Source organism: Muscardinus avellanarius (assembly GCF_963383645.1).
Source record: "Muscardinus avellanarius genome assembly, chromosome: 9".
NCBI classification, from domain to species: Eukaryota; Metazoa; Chordata; class Mammalia; order Rodentia; family Gliridae; genus Muscardinus; species Muscardinus avellanarius.
In genome coordinates, this window is record NC_137795.1 from 88,709,625 (window position 1) to 88,736,964 (window position 27,340).

At 39.2% G+C, this 27,340-nt stretch overlaps 1 protein-coding gene across 8 annotated transcripts in view; it reads right to left on the reverse strand.

The window, feature by feature from the left end:
- Positions 1–27,340, reverse strand: part of TNPO3 (transportin 3) — a gene marked incomplete at both ends in the record, with an annotated part of 92,693 nt that overhangs the window by 41,713 nt on the left and 23,640 nt on the right. For 4 of the 8 annotated variants that reach the window (XM_080701797.1, XM_080701794.1, XM_080701792.1 and 1 more), the window contains 9 exons: positions 370–509; positions 2,050–2,141; positions 3,985–4,092; positions 10,536–10,682; positions 13,579–13,717; positions 14,545–14,720; positions 17,583–17,726; positions 22,060–22,216; positions 25,594–25,667. In XM_080701797.1, the coding sequence (XP_080557923.1) occupies positions 370–509; positions 2,050–2,141; positions 3,985–4,092; positions 10,536–10,682; positions 13,579–13,717; positions 14,545–14,720; positions 17,583–17,726; positions 22,060–22,216; positions 25,594–25,667 (1,177 nt within the window). Of the gene's footprint in view, positions 1–369; positions 612–2,049; positions 2,142–3,984; positions 4,093–10,535; positions 10,683–13,578; positions 13,718–14,544; positions 14,721–17,582; positions 17,727–22,059; positions 22,217–25,593; positions 25,668–27,340 lie in introns of all 8 variants that reach the window. The other 4 variants (XM_080701790.1, XM_080701795.1, XM_080701796.1 and 1 more) reach the window with 4 other exon arrangements.

Genomic DNA, 27,340 nt, shown 5'->3' on the forward strand with positions numbered 1-27,340 from the left:
TTACGTTTACCTGTCTACAAACATTTTACCTATCAGTAAAAAAGAAATCAGGAGAATCAGTGTGGTGGCACACACTTGTAATCCCAGCATTCGGGAGGCTGAGACAGGAGGATCGCGGTTTATGGACAGCCTCAGCTACCTAGTGAGGTCCTTCAACTCAGTGAGACCCTGTTTCAAAATAAAGAATAGCTCAGAGATAGAATGCCCTTGGGTCCAATATGCAAAAAAGAAAGAAAGAAAGAAAAAAAGAAAGAGAGAGAGAGAGAGAGAGAAGGAAGGAAAGAAAGAAAAAAGAAGTCAAGGAAGTAAGAGCAAAAGTAAGAAGAGAAATCAGCAGTAGAAGCAGCAGATGGAAGAGTACATACATACCAAGGAACTGAGGATTTCGGTCAACTACTTCGCTCATTTCTCCAACCAGCTCAATGCTAGTGTATCGCACAGCTGTATGTACAGTCTCTGGGAGACGAACGACTCCTTCTAGGACCTCCACAAGTGTTGGATTGTTCTCCCTAAATACAGAAAGCAAGGGCTCACAGTTACTCACTTCAGAGGTTATGATCTGGCCAAATAACAAGCTGCAGTGAAACACTGCACTGCTAAAGGCCTTCTTTCTAAATAACCATTCAAGTAAAAGTACTTAACATTGGGTGTGAACATTTTTCAAATCCTCAAAAAAGAGGAAAAGACAGAAATGAAAGATATCATTGTTTCAGGAAAAGCATATTGCTTCTTTTTCTTCTGAATGCCAGGTAGGTTGAGAAGGTCACTCCATACAATCAAAGAGAGGCTTTTTGATTGTTTACTGGAGATAAATATTTTCTTTTAAACAATCTATTTAATCTATTCCTAAATCTGCAGCACCTAGAACAGTGCCTGGCACATAGTGGGTACCCAATAAATATTGCTAAATGGTGAAATTAATTAATAAATAACTCTGAGTCCACTTTATTAGTTGCTATTTTCTAAAAGATTTCTTATGGCTGGATATTGGAAACTTAAGAATAGAAAAGTATGGGCAGACTGGCTCATTAACTGAAAGAATAAGAAAGCAAGCTACAGAGATAGGTTAAGGTGCCCTGATTTGTTAACATGAGGGAAAATTAAAGTTAACTCCTTCCCACAGCTCCATGATTTCTCATCCCCATCAAAGTATAGGGGCTAAAGTTCCTTTAAGCATAATAGAGGATGCCCTGAAAGTGGTAGAACTTAATCCAGAAATGAAGATGTCTAAAATGTCAATACTATCCTGTATTAGAGCAAGAGCACCCCCTGCTGATAACCAGGTCTATTAAATTCTGTAAGAGGACTAGAAATGTAATCATGCATTTGGCTTGACACTCAGATAAACAACAGAAAATCTCTCATTTATACCTTATGTTTCCTAAGGACACTAAGTCAATTATTAAAGATATTTACCCATCCTTTTAAAAATAAACACATATCACTAAGAATTCTAAAGATTTTAATAACCTTCAGACTGTCAGATTTAAGAGCAAATAATACAGTACATAATTAAGGACCTGAACTCCTTAGTAGAGAAAAATGAACCTACTCTCTAACAAAAATAACAGCCCTTTAGAACTTGCTACTCTTTTAGATAAGATTGTGCCTGTCTAGCCTCTCTAAAAGACAGAAAAAAGGAACACAATGTAATTAAACATTTCTAAGGAAGGAATACTTACCCAAGATCACAAATGCAGGACCCAAATTAATTACTATTCAATTGCTTTTAAGTACCAATAATGTAATAGCCTTAACAAATTCTTAATTTATACCTACTTTGACAAGGGAGCTTCAGCTGAAAAAAATGAATCAATATTCTATTGCTAGCACCAAGAGTAAAATAATTTTAACTCTAGGAAATATGGTTAAAACATGGCAGCAACAAAGTAGGCTACCCTGGACTAAGCTCAAAATCAGAAGTCTAGGCAATACTACAGAAGTAAGAAGTTCTAAGAATTTCCAATCATATACCATATAAAAGAAAAATGGTGCAATATTCCTTCCTCTTATTTAGAGTTCCCAGCAAAAGACTTATTAGACACTCACGGATCAACACTCTTTGCTATAGCAGCCATGATAAAGAGAACCGCTTCTGTCACCTCCCAGGGTGGGTTGCCTTCTTTCAGAGTAGAATATAACTAGAGAAGAAGAGGTGGATTACGGGTCCATTAAAAAGAAAACCAATTTCAAAACAAACAAAACAAAAAATGCTGTTAGTTACCAAAAAAAAGAAAAGAAAAAGAAAAAGATCCAGCTCCTTGTTTCTAAATCTACCTTTCAGCACCAGGAAGAATATTTTTCACATCCTCACTAAGTAAACTATTATTTTAGTATTTAAAATAAACCCATTTAGATCCTCAAAAGTTAGCAAGATTATCATCTGTCACCAGAAAATGTGTATTTTGGAAAAAACAAACATATAAGCATCTTTTCTAGTACTGATAGTTGATATATACATAAGCACATTTAAAATGGAGATGCAATGTCAATCCTCTACATGTGCACTGGCTTTACATTTCTTTCTTTTCTTTTTTTTTTTTTGGTACTGGGGTGGAACCCAGAGGCTTTCTACCTCCAGACTACACTCCCAGACCTATTTTTATTTTATTTGGAAACAGGGTCTCACCAAGTTGCTGAGAGCCTCACTCAGTAGCCAAGGCTGGCTTCGAACCCGTGTGATCCTCCTGTCTCAGCCTCCCAAGTGCGGGGATTACAAGCGTGCGCCACCACGCCCGGCTCTGGCTTTACATTTCTGCTGTTTTAACTATTCACAACAACACTGATGGTACAGCTAAATTCCTATATAACAGCTATTTAGAAGAAACTATTGTAATAGCATATCCAAGAAAAAAAATTTTTTTAAGGTAGACCTAGGAGAATACTCAGAGATGTTCTGGTTCATTAATTCCATATCCAGTTGTGGAATAAGCTAAGTATTAGTCTAAATAATATTTCTATGGTCAAATAACAGCCACTACTATGGTAGACAAAGAAAACAACTCTTTGTATGATTTCACTGAGCCCTTAATACATTAATTTAGATCATTTCCCAACTTTAATTGATGATTTTTCTATTCTTCCGAAGAACATATCATAGGGCTTGTGTTAAACAAAACACATCTTGGAAACATTGATAATTTATATAAATTTGAAAACTAAATCTGGAGACAAGCAAGCGACTTGCTGAAAGCCACAGAGCCAGTGAGAAAAGAACTAAAACTGAGTATAGGTCATCTGTCCATGGTCCAGGGATCTCAATAATCTTCTAGGAATTCCCAACTCTTCATTGTTGAGTCAAAAAACATGCTTTCTAATGAAAATGGTTGTATTATTAACCACATCCTTGGGCAGATTATGCTAATATATACCAAATGAATTGGAGTTACCAAGAATTTTTATGCTAGTTCAGTACTGCTGTGACAAAACATCCAAACCAGTATTGCAGAGCTCATTAGAGTATGATCCAGCAACATGAAAATCACTTGGAACTAGGCTAAAATGAAATGTTATGGAATGATGATGACTGCAGCCTTACGAGGTAAAATGTTATTGTCAGGAAAAATCACAGGATTATGAATCTTCTACTCTAGTATAATCACCTCTGGGATGAAACCACACAGGAATCTAGCTATAAGCGTGGACAAAGAAAATGTTAAAAGAGTGGCCAGGAGTTGGTACATAGTCCAAATTCCCTTCACGTATCCTGGAGGTTTTAATGCCTTATCTATGACCTTCCGATCCAGAGGCACAAGTGAAACATGAGAAGTGGAACTCATTAGAATAGTAACAGAAGTAAACAGCAATTGGCTTGTTAGATGCTAAATATAGCTACTATATGCCAGGCAATGTGCTAGGCACTTGCATATATATTATCCCATTTAGCCACTATGCTTAAAGAAGATGAAACATTTAGAGGAGACACATGTGAACACAATTAAGGTGATCAGTAACACTGGCTCAAGAATCTCCAAATGGGCTTACCTGAGCAAAACACTCCATAGACCCAATCAGGAAAATCAAGTCCTTCACTAAGTCTGATACTCTCATCCGAAACTCCCCAAAATCATCAGTCTCCTCAGGTACCCCCTCCTGAAATTTCAAATCAGGTAACATTTATTTTAAACTCATGGAGGCTTCATTAAGCAATCAACTTCCAATGAACCAAAGTTGCCTAAATCACAAGAGTATTCTAGTAGAGACAGAAACCCTCTCCACATCAAGTCAACAAAACCTCCCCTCCACCTTCACTGTAAGAAACCATTCAGCTTCTGTGTGTGCTGTATTCTCAAGCCCCTCCCTGTTTTGCGACTGAAACAGTGTGAGGTGGGGGTGGGGGTGAGAAGTGATATCAAGTGGTAAGTTATATCAGCCTGTCTATAGAAGGTCAGCTTTTAAGTACCAAATAAGTAACTGCAGTTTTGTTCAAGAGCTTTCCAAAACTACCATTATCACAATAACTTCACACAAAAGACAGAATTTTAGTCGGGTGTGGTGGCACACACTTGTAATCCCAGTGCTTGGGAAGCTGAAACTGGAGGATCACACAGGTTCGAAGCCAGCTTCAGCTACTTAGTGAGGCTCTCAGCAACTTAGTGAGACCCTGTTTCCAAATAAAGTATAAAATAGGTCTGGGAGTATAGCCTGGAGGTAGAAAAGCCCCTGGTTCCCACCCTAAATACCACAAAAAAAAAAAAAAAGAATTTTAGATTTTAAATCCTTTATATCTCAACATACTTTTATAATTAAAGGATTACCAATTAATCAAATTTCTTGCTTTAAGATGAGGAAAAAACTAGGGTTGAGGAATTAAGAGAAAATGATGACTATCTCAGATAAAATTATAAAGTACTATACAAATTATAAAGCACTTATAGCACTTATGAGTATTAAAAAAGATCTGCAAGGCAAATGGTGTCACTGAATGAGCCAACAGAAGGAGATCAAGTAGGAAGAACCATTTAACTAAAGCAGCCCTGCCTTCTTATTTACAAGTTAACCTTCCAAGTAAAACAGAAGTCTAGGTAAAGATAAAATTCCTCAGTCTAAAAAAGGAGAAAGGTTTGAAAATCACCAGACAATAAGGTTGTGTGTAGATACAAAATATCACAACTCAGACTGGGGGTGTAGCTCAATGGTAGAATGCTTGCCTTCCATGTTTGAGGCTCTGGGTTTACTCCCTAGCACCTCAAAAAAACAAAAAATGGTTGGACATGGTGGTGCACGCTTGTAATCTCAACATTCGGGAGGAGGAGACTAGAGGATCGTGTTTCACAGACAGCCTCAGCTAAGTAGCAAGGCCTTTCACAACTCAGGGAGACCCTGTTTCAAAAAATAAAAAAAGACTAAATAATAGGGCCAGGAGTGTAGGTCAGAGGTAGAATGCCCCTGGGTTTTATCCCCAGTACCAAAAAAACAAAAACAAAGAACAGCCTGTCAGATTCAGTGTAATTAATTAAATTTACCCTACACCCTAAATCAAACCAACCAACAAATTAAATGAATGAGGCAAAATTTGAAGACTTAAAATTTCATTTCCCAACTCTTCTGTACTGTCTTCTTCTAAACAAGTATTTTTATATATATATATATATATACATATACATACATACATACATACATACATACATATGTATGTTTTGTGTCAAAGAGGGGACTGGGAATTGAACTGAGGAGCATTCTCCCTTTGAGCTATACCTCTGGTCCTGTTTTATTTTTTATTTTGTTTAATTTTTTTTGGAGGGGGGGATACTGAAGATTGAACTCAGAAGCATTTTAGTTTAGAGCACATACACAGCCTGATTTTATTTCTTATTTGGAAACAGGGCCTCACTAAGCTGCCAAGGCTGGCTTTGAACATGAGATCCCGTCTCAGCCTCCCAAGTAATGGGATTACAAGTGCGTACCACCACACTCAGCTCTATTTTCTTTTCTTTTGTGGTACTGGGGTTTGAACCCAGAGGCATTCTACCTCCGAGCAACACCCCCAGCCCTATTTTTTATTCCTTACTTTGAAACAGGGCTTCACTGAGTTACAGAGGGCCTCACTAAGTAGCTGAGGCTGGCTGCGCATTGTGATCCTCCTATCTCAGTCTCCCAAGTACTGGAGCTACAAACTCAACGTACATTTTCTTTTAAATTATATCAGAATAAATAATATAAAAAATATGTAAATAGAAGTAAATCAGATGTAATTTTAATAACCTTACAAATATTTCACTTTTGTCTAAGTTTTAATCTAACCATATGTTTCATAACATTAAAAAGAGTAGAAACCAGGCACAGCAGCACATGCCTATAATCCTAATACTTGTGGGGCTAAGAAAGGAGGATCACAGGTTAACCACTAGACTCAGCAATTTGTTTATTGATTTATTTATTTTTTTTTTATTCTTTTGGTGGTACTGGATATGGAACCCAGTGGCTTTTCTACCTCCACGATATATTCTCAGACTTATTTTATACTTTAATGGGAAACAGGTTCTCACTAAGTTGCTGAGAGCCTCACTAAGTAGCTGAGGCTGGCTTTGAATCTGTGCAATCCTCCTGTCTCAGCCTCCCAAGCATACACCACCATGCCTGGCCTGCCTAAGCAATTTAAAGAGATCCTGCTTAAAAATAGAAAATTAGGGACTTCCGGGAAGATGGCGACCGAGAAAAGCGGGGCTTAAGAGCCCTGCTAACAACTAATCTCCATTACCACAAAATCAGCGCCTTTCATAGCCAGAAAACACCATCACCAGAGAAACAAAAAAATCACCAGGCTCCAGAGAGAAAGCGAACTGAGAACAGAGCTCAGAGCCACAGAGGAGATACACCGGCCTTACGCCCGAGACCGCGGCAGCAGCGCCATACTGCCGGCGGCAGCGGCGACTTCATCGGACGGCTACAGCAAGCCGAGGTGAGCCGCTGCGCAACAGCCAGGCGGGATTTCTCGCCGCAGGTAAAATCTAAAGCTCCCAGTGGCTGAGCTCAGCACACGCTGCAGGGATTCAGAGTGGAAATCAAAACCAAGAAGAAATACGCCAGCCTCACGGCCGAGGGCGTACCAGCGGCGCCATATTGCCACCAGCGGCAGCAGCAGAGAATTCACCGAATCCAGTACAGCTACATCTGTGTACTCAAGAACAGTGAGTCAAATTGTGGGCCACAGAGGAGAAATCCCAGTATTGTACTCCCTGGGACTTGACCCAGTGGGGGAGTGGCGGTGGCAGAGATATCACACCATAGGAGAACGTGCAACCTGGCACCCCCCACAGTCTAAAGCAGCCTCTATCGACTCTCTGGGTCGGAGACTCTGTGATACAACCCAGTAAAGGAGTAGTGGGGTCTGAGATACTACAGACTCGAGATCAAGAACACCTTAAGTGAAGCCATAGTGACCCAAGGGAAGAACCCAGAGAAGGCACAAACTTCCTAAATCATGGGAAAGAGGAATAATACTGGAGCAATGAATGCCCACAACCCCACAACATCAGAACCCAATAAAAGAGAAAATCAGAGATTTCTAGAAGATCAAATCAGGAAGAAACTGTAGAAATAATAGAGGTGCTTCAAAAAGAACTCAGAGAGAGCCAAAAAGAGATAAAGGATGCAATTAATGAAGTAAAGGCCTCAATTCAAAGCACAAACAGCCGATTAGACCACATGGAGAACAGAATCTCGCTCTTAGAAGATGATCATTCCAAAAATGAACGCATAGTTTCTAATCTAGGAAAAAATATCCGACAGCAGGAATCTGATATTGAAGAAATATGGGCCCATTTTAAGAGAGCTAACCTAAGAATAATTGGAATAGAGGAGGGAAAAGAAAGTGAAACCAAAGGGATCAACAATCTCTTCAAGGAAGTAATAGCAGAAAATTTTCCAAACATAGAGCAAGAGGTTGATACACAGATCCAGGAAACTTATAGAACTCCCTTTAGACAGGATCGGAGAAGAGGATCCCCACACCACATAATTGTCAAAATGACCAATGTGGAAGCCAAGCAGAGAATCTTAAAGGCAACAAAAACAAAGGGCCAAGTGACATTCTGAGGCAAACCAATTAGAATCACTCCAGACTTCCCAAACCAAGTCATGAGAGCCAGAAGGGCTTGGAGTAACATATTCCAAACTCTGAAAGAAAACAACTTCCAGCCAAAAATTTCCTACCCAGCAAAACTTTATATCAAATTAGATGGAGAAATAAGAAGCTTCCATGACAAACAGAAACTGAAGGAATTTATGTCTTCAAAACCAGCACTAGAGAAAATACTCAAAGAGATTAACTACAAAGAAGAAATAGGTAACACTCACCAGAACCAGAGAAACAAGAGTTTCCATCCAACAGACAACTAAGACTGGTTATCTGTGGAGATTCATTATTTGTTAGTCTTTTACCTATCTCTAAATGGTATTGTTTGCCTTTATTGTTGTTAATTTTTAGGATTTCTAGTTGGAATATTAATATACCTTCAGATATAGCATTTGGAAATATTTTATCCCATTCTATTAGTAACTATTAACTCTGTTTACATTGTCTTTGGATATACAATTTTTTTTTTTATTTTTTAGGGAGTTTGTATACTCTTCTGTTGCCTGTGCCATTGAAATCATATCCAAGAAATCACTGCCAATTTCAGTGTTGTGAGGTTTTATGACCCAGATTTTCTCCTAAAAGTTTATAGTCTTAAGATTTATATTTAGGTCTTTTATCTATTTTGAGTTAATATTTGTATATGGGATTAGGTAAGGGTCCAACTTTATTCTTTTCCATGTAATTATTATGTTTCAACAATATTTAGTTAAAAGATTATTATTTCCACCACCAAATGTTCGTGGAAACCTTGTCAAAAATAACTTGACAATATAGGGAAGAATTTAGCTCTAGGCTTTTATTTAACTCCAATGGTTTATATATCTGCCTTTAGAATAGTACTACACTGTTTCAATTATTGTAGCTTTATATGGTTTGAAATCAGAAAATATATATTTTCTAGCTTTGTTCTTTTTCAAGATCGTTTTGGGTATCTAGAGTCCATTTTCCATATTAGGATAGATTTTTTTTCTGAAAAATAAATATATAAATATATGATAGTTTCACCTAAAAAAAAATAGAAAAAAAATATTCTCTGGTAAGAAAGTAAAAAGAAATATTGAAATGTTATCTTTAAGTCATCAAAAGCTTGGTACCAGACAAATGAAACTGTTATGTGAGATTATCATTTTTAATTTTGGATAAATTGCTATAATACTAGATGTCAACCACTAAGCCAAGCATGGGAGGGAGGGAGGGGGAGAGAATGGGGTGGGGGCTGACTGGGCGATGTGTGCATATATGTCTACAAAAGTTTGTATCCCACTATGATGTATGAATACAGTGCACCAATTAAAAAAAAAAATTAGCCAGGTGTGGTAGCACATGCTTGTAATCTCAGCATTTGGGAGGCTGAGACAGGAGGCTCACAGTTCAAGGCCAGTCTCAGTGAGACCCTGTTTCAAAATAAAAAATAAATAGGGTTGGGGTATAAGGGGTGTAGCTTAGAGATAGAAAGTCCCTGGGTTCCATCCCTAATACCGGAAAAAAAAAAAATTAAATATAGCTGAGAGTGTAGCTCAGAGGTAGAATGCCCCAGAGTTCAATCTCCAGTACCATATACCTTAAAAAAAAAAAAAAAAAAAGCTTTTTTTTTTCTTTTGTGGTGCTAGGGATTGAATACAAGTACATTCTACCTCAGAGCCACACTCCCAGCACTATTTTATTTTTTATTTGGAAAGAGGATTTCACTAAGTTGCTGAGGCCCCACTAAGTTTCTGAGATTGGCTCCAAACCTGCGATCCTCTGTCTCAGTCTCCTATGTACTTGGGTTACAGGCAAGTGCCACCATGCCTGGCCTGATATTTTCTACTTAGCCTATTGACTACTGGTATTAAGTAGTGACTTTTTAATTACTACATAATGGTCCATCAAGTTGCTATATCATAATTAATAGCTGGGCGTGGTGGCGCATGTAATCCCAGCACTTAGGAGGCGGAGACACGAGGATCACACAGGTTCAAAGCCAGCTTCAGCTACTTATAGTAAGGTTCTCAGCAACATAGTGAGACCCTGTTTCCAAATAAAATATAAAATAGGTCTGGGAGTATAGCCTGGAGGTAGAAAGCCTCTGGGTTCCACCTCCAATATCACCACACACACACACACACACACACACACACACACACACATACAATAATAATTTATATCATTCTTCTTATGCTGCTGGACATGGTTTACCATTTTTTACTTTTGTAGATAATGCTTTGTATATAAAATAGCAATTTTTTCTTCTGCATAATAATTAAAAATAAATTTTTGAGAGAAAAAATTACTCATCAAAATCAATTTTTTAATGTCAACCTAATCTTTTATCATATCGGTATTAACTTCTTCACTGTAAGCTAAAGTGACAAAATCTGAATTCCATTAGCTCTATTCTCTATCTTTTCAATTCCTTTTCAAATCAGCCCTGAAAAGAGGAAGACATTAAGATTTCAAGAAGTAGAGAACTTACATGGTCTGGTTCCAGCTGGCAGTGTCGAGCCAAGGCATGAAGCAGCCTCTGAATGTAAGCTTTGAAGATGCCATGAATAACTTCATCATTAGTTTTGTACAAATGCTCCCCTAGTCGGTACCAAAAGTTAAAGGAAATTTCTACTACCTGTCAGAATTAAGAGAGAAAGATGGTTTATTTGAATGGGAAACAGATGGACTAGGACAGCTTTATTATTATTAAAGCCATAGAGGAAAAGATTTATATAATATGAGTAGAACCAGTTAAGAAACCATCTTTTCTCTAGTAAACTGACATTATCCTCCCAAATACTCCCCCATGTTCGGCCCAAAATCCCATTTAGGATGACTGGCTCCACACCTCCTACTTATTCCTAGGATAATTGTACCCACTGTACACTGGACTCTGAATTTAGACAGACAAAGAAATAGAAGGCCTTTAAAAAGTATTCTCCCAAATTCTGAGAGTATTTCACTTTTTATTTCAGATCAGAACACTTCTTACTAGCCAAGCCCCTTGTAACTCCCTAAATCTGACTGTAAACTAGCCTCATGAAATTTTCATTTGCCTGCTTTCTTGAGTGAGAGAGAAGGAAGAAAAGGCATAGGACTTTATTCACAGCTAATCTTCCATTTGGTACTATATAAAGGAACAATCATTATATATAGTGCTATAATCTTCTCAGATGTGTTCTAAGTTCCACCCAAAACTAGATATCCTCATGAGTTATGTCAAATAAATAAACATTATCTTTTGGGTGAGAACAGAAAAAGGTGATCAGTAGAACTGGCTTGAGGATCATTAGAGTTTCGTGATTCTTGAAAGCTACGGGTTGAGCAACGAGGCTACTCTAATAAGAGTAAGCACCAAAAGTTTACCTATGGTTTTTTCTTGAATGTTCCCAAAGACTGATGTGATAAAAGCTTGATCCCTGGCCCATGGCACAAATGGAAGATGGTGGAAACTTTAGAAGGTGGGGCCTAATGAAAGAAGTTTGGTCATTGGGGGCATGCCCTCGGAGGGGCTATCAGGACGTCAGCTCCTCCTTTCCCTCTTACACTTTCATACACTTCTGGGCTTCCTCTGCGACTCTCTCGCCATGATTTACTGCCTTGCCACAAGCCCAAAAGTAATAGGGCCACTGGAACATGAACTGACTCTCCAAAACTGTAAACCAAAATATGTTATTTTTCTTTTTTTTGAGGTGCTGGGGATTGATTCCAGGGACATTCTACCACCAAGCTACACCCCAAGACCTATTTTTTTATTCTTTATTTTGAAACAGCGTCTCATTAAGTTGCAGAAGGCCTCACTAAGTAGCTGAGGCTGGCCTCAAACCTGGACTCTCCTGTCTCAGCCTGCCAAGAATTGGGATTACAAGCATGCACCATCACACCCGTTTAAGTTTCTTCTTTCAAAGTTGATTGTTTCAGGTATTTTGTTATAATAATAGAAAGTTGACAAACACAGTATAGTTTTTAATGATAAAGCTCTAGAGAATAAGCAAATCTAGAAAGGGCTCAATAGAAAGGTAATAGGCTTTCTTTCTTTTGTTGGTACTGGGATTGAACCCAAGGGCTTTCTACCTCAGAGCCAGCCCTTTTTATTTTTATTTTCATTCAGAGCCTTGTTAAGTTACTCAGGGCATGCTAAGTTGCTGAGGTTGGCCTTGAACCTACAATTCTCCTGTTTTAGTCTCCCAAATACTGGAATTATAGGCATGTGCCACAATGGCCCAAAAGAAGCTTTCTTTTTTTGAGGAGGAGATACTGGGGATTGAACACAGGGGTGTCCTACCTGAGATACACTCCAGTCCGATTTTTATTTTGAAACAGGGTCTTCCCAAGTTGCTAAGGCTAGTCATGATCTACAATCCTCCTGTCTCTGTCTCAAGTACTGGGACTGAAGTGTACACTACCACACCTGGCCAAAAATAGTCTTTCTTTCTAAAAGATCCCTTAATGTGCCTATAAAAGTTGACCCAGCTAACCAGATTTTTTTTTTTAAAAAAAGGAAAAGGATGCAAAGAAGAAATACAAAGTTTCCAATACAAGCCAGGTGTGGTGAATATCTATAATCCTAGTACTTGGGAAGCCGACACAGGAGGATCACAAGTTTGAGATCCTCAGCAACTTAACAAGGCCCTCAGCAACTCAGCGACATCTGTTTCAAATTAAAAAAATAAAATAAAATAGGAGTCGGGCGTGGTGGTGCACGCTTGTAATCCACACTCTTGGGAGACGGAGACAGGAGGATCGCGCTGGTTCGGAGCCAGCCTCACTGGCTTAAGAGACCCCGTTTCCAAATAAAAAATAGGTCTGGGAGTGTAGCCCAGAGGTAGAAAGGCTTCCAGGAACCCCGGTACCACCAAAAGAATAAATAAATAAAAAAATAAATAGGGTTGGGAGTGTAGCTCAGAGGTTGAACGTCCCGGGCAACACGTGCATTTGCACATGGGCATACAAACAACCCCAATACAAAGAAAATTCCCACACCATATTAAGTGAAAACAACCCCTCCCCCCCCAGAACTGGGGATTAAACCTAGGGGCATTCTACCCTATTTTTTTTTTTTTTTTTTTTTTGCGCGGTACTGGGGATGGAACCCTGGGGCATTCTACCTCTGAGCTACACCCAGCCCTGTTTTTTATTCTTTTTTTTTAAAAACAGATTCTGAGTTGCCAAGGGCCTCATTAAGTAGTAGCTGAGGTTGTCTGAGAACCGTGATCCTCCTGTCTCAGACTCACAAATACTGGGATAACAAGCATGCACCACCACACCCAGCCTCAGCCCTATTTTTTAGTCTTTATTTTGAAATAGGGTCTCACTAAGTTGCAGAGGGCCTCACTAACTAGCTGAGGCTGGCCCCCAACCTGCAATCCTATCTCAGCCTCCCATGCACCGGGATTACAAGCATGCACCATGCCCAACTGAAAACAAGATTTACTAATTTCTCAAAAATATAGAGTGAGGCAAGAAGCAATGGAATATAAACAATACGCAAAACAACTTGAATGACAGCCTTAGGAATGTATAGCCATTACCTCATATTGAGGATGCCCTGCACAGATAAGAAGCAGTTCCAGAGTTCGTAGATCTCCAAGGCCTTGGCCTGGAGTACAAACAATTTTTTCAAGAAAAGTTTCACATAGTTCAGTGAAAATACGGCAGTAATTCAGAACTCTATAAAAGAAAGGAATGAAAGCAGCAAATTAGAAATATGGTTATATATGTACACACCTACCAAAATCACGAGTAAAATAAATAAAAGGCTCCTCAACCTAAGACATCTAGTGGATTATTTGCTAGATCACAATTTCTACAGCAGACACCTTTACTTAGATCATCTACTTCTAGGCAAAGAAAATGACTCAAGCCATTTCAAACTCACAATTATTAAAACATACTAGATAATTCTCATTAAATACATTTGATAATATTTTAAAGTTTAATGTTAATTCTTACAGCCTTTCCTTTGCAGGTGAAAAAAATTAAACTACAACATCTCCTGCATCCAACTTGTCACTCTTGATTTCGGTAAGAACAGTAGTTTTTTATTTTTGGTGGTGATGGTACTGTGGATTGAACAAGGGCTTCTATTTCTGAGGTACACCCCCACTCCTTTTTTGTTTGTTTTTGTTTTTTTGAAACGGTCTCACTAGGTTGCTAAGAATCTCACTACATTGCTGGAGCTGTCCTTGATCCTGCGATCCTCCTGCCTCAGCCTTTAAATACTGAGATTATAGGCATGTACCACTGTGCCTGGCAGTAGACATCTTTAGGATGCACTGTTTTCATATTTACACAGAGCCACTAAAAATCCTAAGTGATGGATGAATAGTAAAAAATGACATAACAGGCTAGGAGGTGTAGCTCGGCAGTAGTGTTTGCTTGCCTAGCATGCATGAGGCTCTGGGTTTAATCCAGTGTGATAAAAATAAAAAAGCATACCACCACCAGAATGTAAGTAAGCCCAGGGCTGAGGGCTGAAGCCTTAAATAATTACTCACTTATCCAAATCTTCACGTGCCACGGCCATATGGTAGGCAGTCTCCAATGTTAGAACTCCCTGAAAAAGCTGCATGGCCAATGGCAAGTTAGTCTCCACATTCTCAATGGCGTAAAGAGCTGAACACACACAATCTGAAGCAGCTTCATGTAAGTTTGATGAAGTCTTATCCTGTTGCTGGAAAGTAGGAGAACAGAGAAGGGAAAAGGATGATCATTGTAATATAAGTAATAAGAACAATTATGGTTTCCTTCTAGATGTCTAACAGCCTCGTAGTCATGGCCCATTATCAAATACCCATTATCAATCTTCCCTATCCTACTTCTGATCATTTCCCATTATACCAGGCATATCAGGCCTCCTGTACCTCAACCACAGTCAAATGGTGTCTTATCTCCAAGTTTTTGTTCATATTAGTTCTAAATACAATGTCATGTGCTCTCTGCCCTATTTTTGTATGTAGAAATCCTTTCCATATTCTTGATAGTCAAGAAGTACCTAAAATCAAAGGGCTCAATAGCTTCCAAAGAACAATACATATCACTAATATCTAAGAATACTAAAGAAGCCGGGCATGGTGGCGCACGCTTGTAATCCCCGCACTTGGGAGGCTGAGACAGGAGGATTGCACAGGTTCAAAGCCAGCCTCAGCTACTTAGTGAGGTTCTCAGCAACTTAGTGAGACCCTGTTTCCAAACAAAATATAAAAAATAGGTCTGGGATTATAGCCCGGAGGTAGAAAGCCTCTGGATTCCATCCCCAGTACCACCATACCACCAAAAATAAATAAATAAATAAATAAGAATAAGAATACTAAAGTTAAAGAGGTTCTCAAAACTTCTGGGGAGGTGAGGAGGTACTTTAGGAGTAAATAAAAATCAAACAGTTCTCCAATTTCTCATTAATAATGATGAATGCAAATAAACAAAAGCAATTAGGAAGCAAAATAATACTGAACCCAGAATCCTATACCTCGCCAAACTGTCAATCAAGAATGAAAACAGGACAGGTGTGGTGGCACACGCCTGTAATCCCAAAATTCGAGAGGCCAACATAGGAGGCCAAGATCAAGGTTCGTGAACAGCCTCAGCTACTTTGTGAGGCCCTTCGCAGCTCAGTGAGACCCTGTTTCAAAAAATAAATAAGACTAAAAAAATAGGGTTGTGGGTGTAACTCAGAGGTAGAATGCCCCTGGGTTCCATCCCCAGTATCGCAAAAAAAAAACAAAAAAAAAAACAAAAAAAAAACTGAATGGTAGGACTTAAAAAATTATCCTTAGCTGGGTGTGGTGGTGCATGCTTATGATCCTAGTACTTGGGAGGCTGAGACTGGATCAAAGGTTCACAGCCAGCCTCAGCTACTCAGTGAGGCCCTCTGTAACTTAGTGAGAACCTGTTTCAAAATAAAGTATAAGCCGGGCGTGGTGGCGCAGGCTTGTAATCTCTGCGCTTGGGAGGCGGAGACAAGAGGAGGAGGATCGCCCAGATTCGAAGCCAGCCTCACTGGCTTAAGAGATCTTGTTTCCAAATAAAAAGTATAAAATAGGTCTAGGAGTGTAACCTGGAGGTAGAAGAGTTTCTAGGAACACCAGTACCACCAAAAAAATAAAAAAAATAAAGTATAAAATTAGGTTTGAGGATGTTGCTTAGAGTACCACCAAAAAAAAAAAAAAAAAAAAAAATCCTTAGTGCATCCAGAGATCTTTAGCCGGGCGTGGTGGCGCAAGCTTGTAATCCCCGCGCTTGAGAGGCAGAGACTGGAGGATCGTGCAGGTTCAAAGCCAGCCTTGCTGATTTAAGAGACCCTGTTTCCAAATAAAAATATAAAAATAGGTCTGAAAGTGTAGCCCGGAGGTAGAAGGGTTTCCAGGAACCCCAGTACCAACAAATATATATATATAATCTTTTTTTTTTTTTTTGGTGGTACTGGGGTTCCTGGAAGCCCTTCTACCTCCGGGCTACACTCCCAGACCTATTTTTACATTTTTATTTGGAAACAGGGTCTCCTAAGCCAGCGCCTGCGGCTGGCTTCGAACCTGCGCGATCCTCCTGTCTCTGCCTCCCAAGCGCGGGGATTACAAGCGTGCGCCACCACGCCCGGCTATATATAATCTTTATAGTTTGAAATTACAAGAGCTCAGAGGTACATTCACAGGTAATATCAAGATAAAACCATTATTAACAATGCACTATTTTATAACAAGGAAAAAGATATCAGGGTTTTTGTTACTTAAATTTTAACATAAATAAATCATCTGCCTATAAGACAACTCTTGTTCTGTTTTGCTTTACAATCTGAATATTAAAACTTATCTTCTCTTTGCAGCCTTAATGATTTTTTATTACAAAATCAGTAGGAAACAGAAAGAGAAGAGAAGAAAATGCAGCATGGCTGGCGGCACACTGGACAGCCTAAAAAGGGAACTCTCCAAACTGATCATCTGTGATTTGATAGCAAGGAAGGGACACTGCTGCTTTCTTAAAACACACCTTCTAGTCACTAAGCACAAATCTGAAAACATCATTATATCCCAGAAGGTTAGTTTTGTTTTGTTTTGGGGTTTTTGTTGGTACTAGGGATTGGATTCAGGGGCATTCTGAGTTATATCCCCAGTCCTATTTTTATTCTGAAACAGGATCTTACTAGGTTGATAAGAGGCTCACTACCTGCTGAAGCTGGCCTCGAACCTGTGTTCCTCCTATCTCAGCCTCCCAAGTACTGGGATTATAGGCATGCACCACCACATCGGCTTTTAGAAGGTTAGTTATTAAAAGTGAATGTGAGCCAGGTGTGGTGGCACACGTTTGTAATCCCAGCATTCGGGAGGCTGAGACCGGAGGGTCGCGGTTCCCAGACAGCCTCAGCTACTTAATGAGGCTCTCTGCAACTCAGTGAGACCCTGTTTCAAAATAAAGAATAAAAAATAGGGCAGGGGGTATAGCTCAGAGGTAGAATGCCCTGGGTTCCATCCCCAGACCCAAAAAAGAAAAAAAAAGTGAATGTGACAGAAATACTATGATAAACAAAGCAACTACTTACCAAAACCTCAAAAAGGAGTGCTAGTAACTTATTGTTAGCCATGAAATTACTGTCCAAAACTCCCAAGTTAAACCAACTTCCCAAACAGCGGAAGACCTTCATAAGCATTTTCTCATCTGTTCCTGCTTTTTCTACACAGGTCATCTGAATACAAAGAAAAAAAATGTTAATCGCCTTATAACAATGAGAAGGACAATAAAAGCTAACAGGTGAAAGTTCTTTGTATGTACCACTGTTTTAAACACCATCAATTACACCTAACGCCCCAAAAGCTCTGTATGTAGGTATTATTATCTCCTTTTCCTCAACAATGGGAAACCAAGATACAGAGTGGTTACAGACGTGTGTCAGAAATAGATCTGTTAAAGAAATAATTTATTGGGATTCTTGGTTTTTCACTTCTCCAATCATACAGTCTTATCAATATAATTATGTGTAAACTAATATTTATTCATCTACAAGCCTGGTTTTCATAGAATGAGAATAAACTAGGTATACCACTATATATTCCATATAAAAAGTTTCTTGTTTCAGCGTTGGCACCTGAATTCTCTTAACAAATATGTCGCTCCATAGAAAGTTATAGCACTATAAATATTATAAAAGGTATAAACTTCCAGGTATGGTGGCACACACCTGCAATCCTAATACTTGAGAGACTTAAACAGGAATATCGCAGCAGGTTCAAGGACAGCCTCAGGAACTTAGTGAGTTCTTCTACAACTTAGTGAGACCATTTCAAAATAAGCAAAATAGGGTTGGGGATATGGCTCAGAGGTAGACCATTAGGTTTGACCTCCAATACCACACACACAAAAAAAAGTCTGAGTGTGTAGCTCAGAGGTAGAATGCCCCAGGGTTCAATTTCCAGTACTCAGAAAAGAAAAAGATAAATCAGAAGTCAACTAAAACTCACCACCATTGGTGTATTTTTTACTAAAGTTTTACCAACTTTTTCTAGATAAAGAATGTTTCAAAATAACTTTTGTAGGCAATGGGTTAAAAACATCATAAATGCAGTGGGGTTCCTAAGGCATGGGACAGGGAGTATGGAATCCCATAACGTAGTATCAAACCAAATCTAAGGTCTGGTGCCATTTGTACTTTCAGGTATGTTTGCATTATCAGGCTATAATGACTGCATGTTTCTTAATTTATTTATTTTCAATTAACTGAAATGAAAGAAGAAATCATTCAAGTATGTTGATGGCAACCACAGTCTAAAAGATTAAGATTCCAATATTTATGTTTACATTGCTGATTTAAGTATGGGAAAATCCTCCAGATTCAAAGCTTCATCTATCACAGATCATAATGAAGATGACTCTTCTCATTACGGCCCTCCAAGGAATGGTAGGTTATTTGCAAAGATAAAAAGAGGGGTTAACATGTGACTACAAACTATCTTCATTTCCACAGAACACTATTGAAGTCATCAAGGTATGGAAAGCTACCAAAACCAAAATACTTTTTAAACCAACTTCTTCTTCTATGAAAACAGTAAAAAAAGATTAGAGAAAGAAGTACAATTATGTGAATATGCTTGTTTCCTTCTATTTTTCTGTTTCTTCCTAGCCATTACTTTTTTCTTTTGGCAGTACTGGGAATGGAACCCAGGCCCCCTTTACCTCCAAACTATACCCCCAGCCCTATTTTTTATTCTTTATTTGTGAAACAGGGTCTCTCTCACTAAGTTGCAGAAGGCCTCACTAAGTAGCTGAGGCTGGCTGTGAACCTGCGATCCTCCTGTCTCAGGCTCCCAAGTACTAGGGTTACAAGCGTGCACAACCACACCTGGCTCTGGCCATTACATTTTAGAGAGAGAAACATGTAACTAGAAAATAAGATGACCATTCACCGTAACTAATATTTACTGAGCCTTCACTATGTCCCAGGACTATTTTTTTTTTTTTTTTTTATGGTACTAAGGGTGGAAACCCGGGGCTTTATACCTCTGGGCTACACTCCCAGACTTATTTTATATTTTATTTGGAAACAGGGTCTCACTTAGTTGCTGAGAGCCTCACTAAGTAACTGAGGCTGGCTTTGAACCTGTGTGATCCTCCTGTCTCAGCCTCCCAAGCACAGGGATTACAAGCATGTGCCACCACAGCCCAGCTGTGCCAGGGCTATTTTAATAGCTTCACATGTATTAACTCAATCTCCCAAAAATGAAATAGATATTATTACCTTCGTTATAAAGATGAGAAAAGTCTGGCAGAAGGAACAAGTACTTGCTCACTATGGTACAGTTAGTAAATTACAAAGTCAAGACTCAAAGTTAAGAAGTCTGGTTTTAAAACCTATGATTTTAACTACACTATAACTACCCTCTCGAATTTCTCTATTTGTATATACACAACAAATATTCTACTAATAATTTACGACTTCCTACATTTCAAAAACTAAATGTAGGTAGATTGTAGGAATGATCTTACTTAGCACATCATACACTAATATATAATAATAGTAATTAGCATATTGCCAAAAACTGCAAGAAAATAGTAAGAGCAGAGGGAAACATAATTATACATTAAAATATTATTTTACAAGCCAAAGACAATGACATATGCCTGTAATTCCAGTATTTGGAAGGCTATGACAGAAGGTTAGAGGCCAGCCTGAGCAATATAACAAGACTCCCAGCAACTTAGCAAGACCATGATTCAAAACAAAAAAATAAATCTAATAAAAGGTAGGCTGGGGGTGTAGCATGGAGAGAGAATGCCCATGGATTCAATCCTCAGTACCACCATAAAAGGGCAGGGGACCCAGTACTTAGGAGGCTGAGACAAGAAGATCACAAGTGGGCGTGGTGGCATATGTTTGTAATTCCAGTATTAGGGAAGCTGAGACAGAAGGATCTGGGTTCAAGGCAGCCTCAGCTACTTAGTGAGGCCCTCAGCAACTTAGTGAGACTCTGTCCTAAAGAATAAAACAATTGTGCTGGGGGTGTAGCTTAGAGGAAGAATGGCCCTAGATTCAATCCCCAGCACCACAGGGGGGGGGGGAGAGAATAAGGTGGCGCACGCTTGTAATCCCCGTGCTTAGGGGGTGGAGACAGGAGGATCACGTAGGTTCAAAGCCAGCCTCGCTGGCTTAAGAGACCCTGTTTCCAAATAAAAATATAAAATAGGTCTGGGAGAGTAACCCGGAGGTAGAAGGGTTTCCAGGAACCCCAGTACCACCAAAAAAAAAAGGATTGCAAGTACAAGGACAGCCTCAGAAACTTAGTAAGACCCTCAACAACCTAGGGAGACCCTATTTCAAAATAAATAAAATAGGGCTGGGGACATATAAATTTTATATATATATATATATTTCTTTTTTTTTTTTTTTTTTGGTGGTACTGGGGTTCCTGGAAGCCCTTCTACCTCCGGGCTACACTCCCAGACCTATTTTTACATTTTATATTTGGAAACAGGGTCTCCTAAGCCAGCGCGCGCGGCTGGCTTTGAACCTGCGCGATCCTCCTGTCTCTGCCTCCCAAGCGCGGGGATTACAAGCGTGCGCCACCACGCCCGGCTATATATATATTTTTTAACTAGTTTAAAGCACATTGGTTTTAAGTACTCTAATTTCTTTTGTGTGTGTGTGATACTGAGGATTGAACCCAGGGGCATTTTACCTCTGAGCTATACCTTCAGCCCTTCTTTATTTTGAAACAGGGTGTTGCTAAGTTCTGAGGTTGTCCTCAAATACAATTCTACTATCTCAGCTTCCCAAATACTGGGATTACAAGCATGTTCCACTACGCACAACCTTGGTACACTATCATTTCTAACTAATAGCCTAATTGATTCCTAACCGATTGCTTATTTTTAAAAATTACATTAACATAGGCTGAAGACTACAAGATAGCTTAGTAGTGATGACATGTATAAGGCCTTACTAAGCCCAGCACCCCTTGCAATGCACTTTTGTGGGGGGGCCTGGGGATAGAACTGAGGGGGGCATTCTACCTCCAAGCTACATCCTTTCCCCTATTTTTTATTCTTTATTTTGAAACAGGGTCTAAGTTGTGGAGGGCCTAAGTAGCTGAGGCTGTCCGTGAACCATGATCCTTCAGTCTCAGCCTCCTGGATGCTGGGGTTACAAGCGCAATGCACTCATTTCTGCTCACAACATTTGTTTTTTTGTTCTTCTGTGGCGCAGAAAATCAAACTCAGAGTCTTCTGTATGCTTGGCAAACACTCTACCACTGAGCCACATCTCCAATCCTCTTCCATTTGTTTTGTGTGTTGCAGTATATATGCTTGTGGAAGAGGGTTATAATAGCTAGATAATATGGTTGATTAATTCCCAGCTTTAATAAGTATAGCTTCGGAAAGTACTTTGTAATTATAACGTGTTATATAAATGCCAAAGTAACATCACTGTCAAAGAAAGCTATTCTGCTATAACGCAGTTGGCTAACAAAATAATCACCATGTCTTTCTGCCCCTAGAGAGTAACTGAGTATTTCCAGTTAACTTACCAATAGGGATACTACTGTACTGGAGTAGAAGGCCAAATCTTCTATAATTTCTGTGCGCCGGTTAGCTCCAATTCGTAAGGAACGACTATGTACTTCTTCAGGTAACACTGTAAGGATCTCCAGCAAAAAAGGCAGAGAAGTTACATCATTGCTATATCTGGAAAAGAGGGGAGAAGATCTATTATAACTTACTAAAAGGCAAAAAATACATAATCACAAAAAATAACAGCCATCGGAATACCCACAACAAAAGCAGCACTCCCACTACTGTTAAGGGGAACAGAAAAGATATATTTCAGGAAAGGTATCTGAAATATCAAATAAAAACATCAAGTTTTGTTGTTGCGTGTGTGTGTGTGTGTGTGTGTGTGTGTTACTAGGGACCGAACCCAGGGGCACTCTACTGCTGAATTACATCCTCAACCCTTTTTATTTTTTATTTTTTTATTTTGAGACAGGGTCTCACTACATTTCCCAGGCTGGCCTTGAACTTGTCATCCTCCTGCCTCTGCCTCCCAAACTGCTGGGATTCTAGGTGTGTACTGCCACGTCTGGCCTCAAAATGCATAATCTTTGATCCAGTATTTCCACTTTGTGGGTGTGTATGTGTGTGTGGTACTAGAAATTGAACCCAGATGTGTTCTACCTCAGAGCTATACTCCTGGCCCTACTTTATTTTATTTTGAATCAGGTTTGGATAGGTTACCACATTTTAGCCTCCAACCTGTAATCCTCAGCCTCCCAAGTACTGGGATTACAGGTATGTGCCACCATGGTCAGCTGAACATTTCTACTTTTAGCAATTTATCTTTCACAAAAATTCACATATACTGGCAAAGATAAGAATGAAAAGATGTGTTTTGCAGTATATAATAGCAAAAGCAATGTCCTCCATAATTAGAATAATTATGGGTTATAGACAATCATACAATGGAACATATACAGCATTAACAATGAAAGTAATAGCTACATGCTATAACATAAAAAGATGACCACATGGATTAAGTGAAAAAGCATACAAAATAAATCAAATATGGCTGAGCAAATACATATGTAGATGTATATTAAAACATATTTGTACTTATTTATTTTATAATGCTTAAAAGGAATGCCTAGAGATCTATATTACCAATCAGTAATGGTGGTTACTAGCCAAGAGTGATGGCGTATGTCTGTAATCCCAGTACTTGGGAGGCTGAGACAGGAGAATTGCAGGTTTAAGGCCAGCCACAACAATATTGTAATACTGAGCAACCTAGCCAGACCCTGTTTCAAAATAAAAAATAAAAAGGACTGGGGGTATAACTAGAAGGTTCAATCACCAATACGTAAAAAAAAAATCAAACAAACAAACAAAAACAAAAACATGGTTACTTATAAAATATTAGCTTCTTTTTTACTTTTCTCCTTTGGTGCTAGGGATTGAATTCAAGACCTTTCCTATCCTAAGCTAGTGTTCCGCCACTGAGCTACATTCCCGCCCACTTATAAAATATAGAAGTAGGGAGAGAAGATGGTGTTTATTCTGTACTTTGAAAGTTTCTATGCTATTGGAATTTTTTCAAAGAGCACATATTAATTTTCTTTATAAAAATTTCCTTCCTTTCCTTCCTTCCTCTTTTCCTTTTGGTGTATGTGTGGTACTGGGATTGAACATGAAGCTGTTCTATCTCTGATCTACACCTTAACTCTTTTTATTTTTTTAATAAAAATAAAAGTTTTGGGCATGGTGGCGCACACTTGTAACCCCCGTACTTGGGAGGCTGAGACAGGAGGATCCAGGTTCATGGCCAACCTCATCTACTTAGTGAGGCCCTCCACAGACCCTGTTTCAAAAACTAAGAATAAAAAATAGGATTAGAGGTGTAACTCGGAGATAGAATGCCCCTGGATTCAATCCCCAGCACCACAAATGAATAAATGAATGAATAAACAAACGAACAAATAAATAAATGTTACTTGCTAAATTACCACATACAGCATTCAAACCTTCAATCCTCCTGCCTTAGCTTCCTAAGTACTAAAATTACAGCCATACACCACCATGCCACGCTTCTTTTAAAAAAAAAATTTTAGGCTGGGCCTGGTGGCGCACGCTTGTAATCCCCGCGCTTGGGAGACAGAGACAGGAGGATCGCGCAGGTTCGAAGCCAGCTGCGCACTGGCTTAGGAGACCCTGTTTCCAAATAAAAATGTAAAAATAGGTCTGGGAGTGTAGCCCAGAGGTAGAAGGGCTTTCAGGAACCCCAGTACCACAAAAAAAAAAAAAAACTTTTTTTTTTGAACTAGGGATTAAACCCAGGGGTATTCTTTACCTCTGAGCTACACCCTCAGCCTAATTTTTTATTCTTTATTTTGAGACGGGGTCTAAGTTGCAGAGGACCTCGTTAAATAGCTGAGGTTGGCCCTGAACCTGCAATCCTCCTGTCTCAGCCTTTTGAGTACTGAGATTATAAGCATGCACCATCATGCCTGGCCAAAAAAAATTTTTAAAACACACACACACAAGCCAGGCATGATGGCGCACACTTGTAATCCCAGCATTTGGGAGGCTGAGACCAGAGGATTGCAGTTCAGAGGACTGCAGTTAGTGGACAACCTCAGCTACTTAGTGAGGCCCTCCGCAACTTAGTGGTACCCTGTTTCAAAATAAAGAATAAAAAACAGGACAGGTGTATAGCTCAAGGTCAATGGCCCTGGGTTCCATTCTCAGACAGACAGACAGACAGACAGACAGACACACACACACACACACACACACACACACACACACACACTCCATATAAAAGATATATTCTTTATCAACCAAATGCAAGCAAATAACAATATTATCTGGAGTTGGACAGAGCACCTGCCTAGCTATTTGGACAGAGCACCCCCGCCCCCATCAAAAAGACTATCTTGGGCCGGGCGTGGTGGCGCACGCTTGTAATCCCCGCACTTGGGAGGCGGAGACAGGAGGATCACACAGGTTCGAAGCCAGCTGCACTGGCTTATGAGACCCTGTTTCAAAATATAAAAAAATAGGTCTGGGAGTGTAGCCCGGAGGTAGAAGGGCTTCCAGGAACCCCAGTACCACCAAAAAAAAAAAAAAAAAGACTATCTTGTCAAGATCCATGAGGAAATGCTTTACCCAAAGTAGTAGGCTTCATGTACCTAAAAAGAATATGTTTCCCCTGGTAGACATGAAATAAACCCCAATTAGTAAGAACATATACTTATAAAAACCTTTAACTTCATATAATCTTAAGTACTGGGATACCTGTATCACAATTGCTAATATGTCAGGTAGTGGGAGTAATGCACAAGGCAATGAAAGACTTTGCTGCAGTGAATTCAAGGAGTGAGGTTGAGAGGGAGAATATTCCATATAATCTACTTCAATAGTATTTACATTCTAAATGATTCTCTTTATCAAAGGTATTTTTCTATGTCAAGAGTTTAGAAAAAGTATCTAGCTACTACTAACAAATTTCTCTGTGTAGCTTAATGTCAATTCCAAATGTTAATATACTATCAATGCAAATTACTTACTTTTCCACCAATGTTTGTACACATCCCTTCCAGGAAGGCATTTGTAGGGCAAGGTCTGCTATTGCTAAAGCCAGCTGAATAGGAAAAGAGATTAAACAAATAAATAAACTAGATGAACAGAAACAAGGTTACCATTAATGTTAACAGAAAGGAAAAAAAAAAAACACTAAATTTTTTTTCTAAATTTCTTCCAAACAATTTATACTAAATTTATTCCAAAGAATATCATAATTAAGATTGGCCTCTCCCTTTTGCCCTATCCCCAACAATTCTTTCTTCATATATATATATAATTTGTATGTATACTCTTCAAGCTAGCAACAAATTCCTAGAAGTAAACATAAACCTTCAAAGAAAAGCTAAGTGGTAGAATGCTTGCCTAGCACACATGAAGCCCTGGGTTCAATCCTGAGCACTGAAAAAAAAAAAAAAAAAAGGTAAAAATTAAAAACAAAGTAAAGCAGCCAGCCTCTGCAACCTAGTGAGACCCTGTTTCAAAATATTAAAAATAAAATAAAATAAAATAAAATAAATAAAAAAAATAGGGCTGGAGATGTAGCTCAGAGGTAGAACACCCTGGGTTCAAACCTCAGTACCACATACACACAAAAAGTAAAACCACCCAAGTGTGGTGGCCCATACTTGTAATCCCAGTACTTGGAAGGTTAAGACAAAAGGATTGCAGGATTGAGGCCAGCCAAGGCAACTTAGTAAGGCTCTGTTCAAAATAAAAAGGACTGGGAGTGTTAGCTTAAAGACAGAATGTCCCTGCATTCAATTCCTAGTACCGATAAATAAATAACCAAAAAACTTACAAAAGAAGTCAGAAAAAAGTAGACTAAAGATTTTTTCTTATGCCGGGCGTGGTGGCGCACGCTTGTAATCCCCGTGCTTGGGAGGTAGAGACAGGAGGATCGCGCAGGTTCAAAGCCAGCCTCTCTGGCTTAAGAGACCCTGTTTCCAAATAAAAAATACATAAAACAGGTCTGAGAGTGTAGCCCAGAGGTAGGAGGGGTTCCAGGAACGCCAGTACCACAAAAAAAAAAAAAATTTTTTTCTTAGAATATCTTAATACTTAATACTTATTTTTATTTGGTAATACTGTAGAACTCCATGAAGAGATAAATTATACTTTGTCAAATGGCTGAAGCTACTGACAAAAGCCAGGTTACACCTGTAATCTCCATACTTGGGAGGCTGAGACAGGAGGATCTGGGTTCTCAGCCAGCCTCCAGGTAGTTAGGCCCTCTGCAACTCAGTGAGACCCTGTTTCAAAATAAAGAATAAAAACTAAGGCTGAGAATGTAGCTTGGATGCAGAATGCCCCTGGGTTTAACCCCCAGTATGGCAAAAAAAAGTCAAGACCTTTGACTTGGTTCTCAATTAATGGGTTGCCATTTCCCTTCTCTTTCTATTTCTTGAAGACAGGTAAAAGCCTCCTCTTCAAGGACACTTTAATGCCATGCAGAGAAAACATGGGAGCATGTATTCACAGGAGCTTCCAATTTTCCTTTCTAATATATTTCCCTGTGTAAAGGGAAAAGGCCAAATGCTCTTGTTCACCATTTTATTCAAGAGACTTTTACTAGCCAATCAGCCCAGAAGGAGCGTGTGTGTGTGTGTGTGTGTGTGTGTGTGTGTGTGTGTGTGTGTGTGTGTGTGTGTGAGAGAGAGAGAGAGAGAGAGAGAGAGCGAGCGAGCGAGAGCGAGCGAGCGAGCGTGTGTGCGCAAGCGCGCGCGAGCGCTC